This window comes from Strix uralensis, chromosome 31 (assembly GCF_047716275.1).
Source record: "Strix uralensis isolate ZFMK-TIS-50842 chromosome 31, bStrUra1, whole genome shotgun sequence".
Lineage (NCBI taxonomy): Eukaryota > Metazoa > Chordata > Aves > Strigiformes > Strigidae > Strix > Strix uralensis.
This window is the reverse complement of record NC_134002.1, coordinates 2,601,217-2,608,171: the sequence shown is the minus strand read 5'-3', so window position 1 is coordinate 2,608,171 and position 6,955 is coordinate 2,601,217. Positions and strand designations below refer to the sequence as shown.

Sequence of the window (6,955 nt, the reverse complement as noted above, 5' to 3'; positions counted from 1 at the left end):
ACCGTCCATTGCTGCATTCAGGTGGTTTCCCAGGTAACGTTACTGTCAATGTGAAGTGACCTCATGACACTGTTTGTCCCACACACCTTCATGGCACTCCCAGGAATAGCTGATGGCATTTGTGCTCTCTCACCTCGCACACATGATGTGCATGCTTACATCTCCTCCCCACAATGCAAACATGGACTTCTGAGCTACTTAATTGATGTACCTCTGTGTAGGGAAAAAGAAACTCCCCAGTGTGGGGTGAGAGGCCAGTGCTGCAAATGGTGTTTGGGAGGGGCTAGAGAGTGATGATTTCCCTGGGTCAGTGTCATGGTTTAACCCCAGCCGGCATCTGAGCCCCACACAGCCACTCACTCACTCCCCTGGCTCCAATGGGGGACAGAATTACAGGGGTAGAAGTGAGAAAACTCATGGGTTGAGATAAAGACAGTTTAATAGGTAAAGAAAAAGCCACACAGGTAAGCAAAGGAAAACATGGAATTCATTCACTTTCCATTTTCAGGCAGGGCCTCAGCCATCTCCAGGACATCTGGGCTCCATCACATGTAATGGTGACTTGGGAAGACAAATGCTGTAACTCTGAACGTCCCCATGTTCATCCTTCTTCCCCCAGCTTTATATAACTGAGCATGATGGCATAAGGTATAGAATATCACTTTTGTCAGCTGGGGTCAGCTGTCCATGCTGTCTTCCTTCCCAGTTCCTTGTGCACCCCCAGCCTGCTCACTGGTGGGGTGGGGTGAGGAGCAGAAAAGGCCTTGACTCTCTGTAAGCCCTGCTCAGCAATAACGAAAACAGCCCTGCGTTATCAACACTGTTTATAGCACAAATCCAAACCACAGCCCCATACCAGCTACTAGGAAGAAAATTAACTCTCTCCCAGCCAAACCAGCACAGGCAGCTTCCCCAGTGTGTCCTGTGAACACAGACACAGACCAGACCCTGGTCCTTCAAGTCTCTCCCAGGAGGCCTGGCTGTGCGAGGACACTGCTGTGTGCCCCCACCCTGCAAATCAAACTGTGCACCTGTTCACTGGTGTTTTCATCGATGGGACAATTTCTTGGCCATGTTCTTGAGATCAGATTTGGAAGAAGACCTCAGCCTGTCCCTGCCTGTGGACACAGAACTGCCACGCAGCAGGAGTGTGACCAAGCTGCCAGAGCACTCAGGCCTTACACCAAACTGAAGGGACCAGAAAGAGAGTGTGCAAATGAGAACATCTCTGGAAGACCAAGTGCTCCCTGACAGGGCTGCCATGCTGGGACTCTCTTCCCCTCCACCTCTGCACACAGGAATTGTCCGTGCAGCTCCAAAAAAGTCTTAGAGGAAAGATCTCAGAAGAAAAAAACATCACTGCAGACCCTTTCTTTTGTTAAAACACACAGAGATCCTGGCTCCTCATTTATGCAGCCACTCAGTCAGAAAAGAAGTGAAACAGAAAGGGGATGACATCATCATTACAAGTAAAATACCACCACCAACAACAGAAAAAGCCGAGAGGCTGGGCCTGTACAGAGTTATATTATAATTGCTTTGAAGAAGATGAGGAGTTTATTGGTTCAGAATAACATCTAGTTATCCGTTTCCTCAGGGCATCCTTGACCTCCTGGTTCCTCATGCTGTAGATGAGGGGGTTCACTGCTGGAGGAACCACCGAGTACAGAAATGACACCACCAGGTTCAGGGATGGGGAGGAGATGGAGGGGGGCTTCAGGTGGGCAAACATGGCCATGCTGATGAAGAGGGAGATGACGGCCAGGTGAGGGAGGCACGTGGAAAAGGCTTTGTGCCGTCCCTGCTCAGAGGGGATCCTCAGCACGGCCCTCAAGATCTGCACATAGGACACCACAATGAAAACAAAACAACCAAAAGCTAAACAGGCACTAACCATGATAAGCCCAACTTCCCTGAGGTAGGAGTGTGAGCAGGAGAGCTTGAGGATGTGGGGGATTTCACAGAAGAACTGGTCCAGGACATTGCCTTGGCAGAGTGGAAGTGAAAATGTGTTCACAGTGTGCAGGAGAGAATTGAGGAACCCAGTGCCCCAGGCAGCTGCTGCCATGTGGACACAAGCTCTGCTGCCCAGGAGGGTCCCGTAGTGCAGGGGTTTGCAGATGGCAACATAGCGGTCGTAGGACATGATGGTGAGGAGAGAAAACTCTGCTGAGATCAAGAAGAGAAAGAAAAAAACCTGGGCAGCACATCCCAAGTAGGAGATGTTCCTGTTGACCCAGAGGGAATTGTCCATGGCTTTGGGGAGAGTGGTGGAGATGGAGCCCAGGTCGAGGAGGGAGAGGTTGAGGAGGAAGAAGTACATGGGGGTGTGCAGGTGGTGGTCACAGGCGATGGCGGTGATGATGAGGACGTTGCCCAGGAGGGCAGCCAGGTAGATGCCCAGGAAGAGCCAGAAGTGCAAGAGCTGCAGCTCCCGTGTGTCTGCAAATGCCAGGAGGAGGAACTCAGTGATGGAGCTGCTGTTGGACATCTGCTGCCTCTGGACATGGGGGACTGTAAATGGAGGAAAAGCAGTGAGCAGTTAGGGTAGACTTCTCTGAACAAAACTTGCTCCACTTCTCACAGAACCCCACTAAACTCCTTTGCCTCTTTCAGGAGACCATTGGCAGGTTGTCGCAGATGAAAGTATTAACACTGTAATGATTTCACAGCTAAGTGAGCTGTATTAGTGACTGGCAGCACTTGATCATTAACCAATTTAAGGATTTACAAAGTCATTCAGTAAAATATGTTATAATTAAAATAGTGACTTAACTACAGATTCAAAGATGACAAGATTCACACTAACTTACCGTACGGTACCTTCAATCAATACATATATACATGCTCATTCACAAAGACAAGACATACAGACACTCAGACAGACAAAAATATTTGGATCCAGTGAAATAACTATGTACCCACACTCGTGGAAATAACTGTGTATACCTAAACACATCGGTAGGAAGAGAGAATGAGTGGGTGAAAGAGAAGCCAGCTTCCAGTTAAAATTTCCCTCTTGTTGAGTTTGGAGTAAATACTCACAGTGCATCGACATTCCTCAACGGGCGATAATTGAGATTCGAGAGGGTTAACTTCGACCTGGTCTCCCGTCAGTTCTAACGGCAGACCATAGCTCAAGGATTTTGGTACCTGAGAGGCATCCCAGCTCAGGGAAGATGCTGGTCACAGGCCCACTGCAATCCAGGAGAGCTCAGAGGGTCTCACTTGGGGTCCCTATTTATAGGGTCCAAGGTAACTGACTTTTCTCAGGTACTTTTTAGCTCCAGCCCAGCTCAAATAATGGCGCATTCTGGTATCTTCCACCACTTTGCACAAGAACTTGATGGATGTGCAATTCTGTTATTGTTTTCCCTGGACCATGTCCCAGGTACAGGTGTACCAGGCTGTCAGGAGGTGATGGACTGTTCCCAGGCAATAGGGAGAGCAGGAGCCAGGCTTGGCGAAGGGGCACTGAGTGGCTGAGCAAGGAGGGGAGTTGGAGTCACTACAAGTGCCGAGAGAAGGCGGGGAGGAATTGCACGACCACACATGTCCACCTCATGAGCTCTGGTTGGTGCTGGCGGAGGGTACCCAAGGGAGCAGGGGTCTGTGCTGTGGGCTCTGGATGAATCAGTCCTATCCTACAACAGCAGGCAAATAGGAACACGGGTGATCTCAAATTAAATCCACTATTGATAGAACTGAGCTTTTCAGCATTGTTTCTCCCATTTCACCTGACATTAGAGCAGAGCTGTGGGGAATTGATTTTGTTTATTTTGTTCTAGTTGTCTCACCACAGCTGAGGAGCATTTCCTAAGGCAGAAACACTTGGCATTCCTGTTCCACTCCATATGAAACTTTGTTGGTGCTGGCAGGCAAAGGGACTGTCCCTTCGTGCAGTGTGGAGAGCTGCTTTGTCCATCAGCCCTGCTCTCAGCTGCCCTTTCCTTGCCTCTCTTTGAGCTGGAGGATGATCAAAGCCTGATGTTCACCTGAAATGAAACTGGAAACTTCTGACAGCGGAGGAATCCAGTTTCAAAGTGCAGATCCCCAAACCCCTCCCCAACATCTCTCCGTACCTGAGGAGGATCTCAGCTCCCCCCTCCCAGGCAGGGACACACAGGGCTCATTGCAGCTGCCCACACACAGACGATGAGCCACATTGCCATGGCCTTAGCACCGAGTTGTCTTCTCCATGGGGCGCAGAGAGACCACAGGAGAAGCGGGACCCCAGGGAAAGAGTCAAAGCCCTGAAGATGGGGTGTCCTTAAGTGAGAGTCAGCTCATTGCCAGTCCCACACACTGCCGTGCCCAGAGCCCCCAGGTAAGGTGGGGACAAAGGCAACCAGGTCAGGAGGGGAAACACAGAGAAATGCCCCAAAACTCCTGTCAAGGGAGTAAGGAGTAAGGATAGGGAAAGACAGAGAGGAACTCAGGGGTTTCTCCTCACTGCAGGTCAGGATGCCAAGAAGAAGACTCAGCTGGAAATCCCCCAAACCTGGGGGCAAAGGCTGTCTGGGTGGGAGAGGAGACCAGGGGAGTGCTCCCTGAGGGTCTTTGTGCTGCAGGGGATGAGAGGGAGGTGCCCAAATCACCTTCCTATGGCATTTGTTTGAGAAGCTCCCTCTCCCTCCCTGCAAATGTCTCTGCTGCCTAGAGCTGCCGCAGGCAGGACCTGTGCCTCTGTCAAGACGTCTCCATCCTGTCAGTGCTCGCCACCCCCATCCCACCCGCTGTGTATTCAGCTCTGCCCTGCAGAAATTTCTGGCAGCAGGGCGCTGCCCAAGGGCATCTCTGTGTGTGCAGGAGTTCAGGAAAAATTCTGGTAAGTGCTAACAAGAACTGGGGTCTTAGTGCCTTCTCCAGAAAGAAGAAATAAATTCCACTCTCCCAGTGCCCACCAAGGCAACCAAAACAAGAAAACTCAAAGCAAACACTCCACCCCTTTTAGGTAGTCCAATCTTGACCTTCCTCTTGAAAAGTACCCCAGAAATTCCCTAGGGGTGATCTGGAACTGTGAGCAGCTCTGCCCCATGCAGCACCCTCTCCACAGCAGAAGGACCCTGCCCTGCCAGGGCTCTCTCCTTCCCCACACAGCTTCTCCCCACAGCGCCGTGGGCAGCTCCCCGGGCAGGCTGAGTGCTGACCCTGGCAGGCGCCTGGCAGAGTCCCTGCCCCAGCACACAGCCCCTGGGCTGCAGGGACCCTGCTCTCAAGGACAGCCGTGGGCACCCCTGGCTGCACCCACGCCTGCACACCCCTGCAGCCGTCCCCGGGAGAAGGCAGCCGCCATGGCCTGTCCCTCTGACAGTGCAGCAGGGAAGCCCTGCTCTGGAGCACGGCCTCCTCCTCCAGACACCAGGGACATTCCTGGCGGCTGTGCCGGCTTCACCACATCCCTCCACCACCTGCAGCTGCATTGCCCTGCACCCAGAGACTTACTGTGTCAAGGGCTGCGAAGATTTCTCCTCCAGTGAGCTCTCAGCATCCTGCCACTGCCATCTGCCTTTCCCCTTTCTGTGCCCGGCTCCTCTGCCTTCGGTGCCTGCAGGCAGTGCCCTCAGCCCTGCTGCGCTTTGCAGAGGAGCTGCTCCTGGGCAGAGCTGTCTCTCTGCAGCGCTGACCACTTGCCCTCAGCTCCCTCCGTCCCAGGAGACCGGCCCAGCTCTGCAGCAGAGGACGAGCCCAAGGCATTTTAATGACCCCTCAGGTGGGTTTGGTGATAAGTCCATGAGCCCAACACTGAGAGGCTGCTGAAGAAACCTCTGAGGAAGTCCAATTTAGATTCAAACTGCAAAGTTTCTTGTGGCTTTAATGGGTCCCACTGAGGGACACTGTTGACAAAGCCTCCCCAGGCTCCACTTAGAGCAGAAATGTGCAGGCAGTGATGGCAGGTAGGGAAAAGCAAAGCAGAGGTGGCTCTGATGCTGAGGAAACCTGCATGTGTTTCATGAAACCAAAGCGCCAAGCCCTGACCCCATTGACGAAAGGGCCAAGCCGTGACCCCCAGCCCCTGGGAAGGGAGATCCTGTCCCTCACCCATTGCTCAGGGCTCTTCCTGGGGCAGTGGGTGATGGAGATGTGCACCTGCCAGGCTCCTGAGTAGGGACAAGGGGGCAATGAGGCCCCAGTGCTGCAGGGGACTGTGCCTCCTCATAGACATCAGTGGCAGAAACACCAGCCATGGCCAAATCAGGAAGAGGTTGACTGTTTGGGATTTTCAGCTTTTCCACAACCCTCTGTCATCTCCACCGCTGGCTGTCCTACTGTGTTTCATCACCTCTTTCCGTGGAGGGTGTAGTCACCCACCCAGTTTTCTCACCTGGCTCTCACTTGATCATCTTCTTTCGTTTACTGATATCTCACTGTTCTCCCTGGCTCTTTCTTGAAGTATTATGTTTTGGGTTTTGATATCTTCCAAAAGCCTTGCACTGACCAGACTCCTTCTGGGTTATGTCTTAAACCGCAACACTGGCCTTGGAATGAATACTTTTTCTTCATAGTGGACAACAGCAGGAGAAAGAAATAATGCCAGAAAGTGCAGCTGAGGAAGAGAAGACTGTACACACAGAGAAAAACTCTACCATCTCTGAAACCTCTCTTCAAGCACTCTTGGGCTACTCCTATTCTGTCCGGAGTCTCCACACCAGTGAGCCCAGACCATTCAGCCTCTGCACACTGCTTATCTGTTTGAGGCCTCCAAACGCCATCTTGGGAGATGTCTGGGCACTCTCCAAGATGTTTGCAGATGAAAACGTAGTGGTCATAGGCCAGGAAAGACAGAGTGAGACTTTCTACCAGCACCTGTAATGACAGGACAAGGGGCAACATTTTTAAAATGAAAGAGGGTAGATTTAGTTTTGTTATAAGGAAGAAATGTTTTACGATGAGGGTGCTGAGACACTGGAACTGGTTGCCTGGAGAACTTCCAGGGAGGAGGCATCCACAACTT

The 6,955-nt window shown here is 51.9% G+C and overlaps 1 protein-coding gene across 1 annotated transcript in view; it reads right to left on the bottom strand.

Moving 5' to 3' along the window:
- Window positions 1–1,171: 1,171 nt before the first annotated feature.
- LOC141936073 (olfactory receptor 14J1-like) overlaps window positions 1,172–6,955 on the bottom strand; it is a 29,256-nt gene continuing 23,472 nt past the window's right edge. The window contains exons 5-8 of the mRNA XM_074852800.1: window positions 4,454–4,518; window positions 3,396–3,508; window positions 1,576–2,169; window positions 1,172–1,188 (exon numbers count right to left, since the gene is read on the bottom strand). Coding sequence (XP_074708901.1) covers window positions 1,172–1,188; window positions 1,576–2,169; window positions 3,396–3,508; window positions 4,454–4,518 — 789 coding nt within the window. The remainder of the gene's footprint in view (window positions 1,189–1,575; window positions 2,170–3,395; window positions 3,509–4,453; window positions 4,519–6,955) is intronic.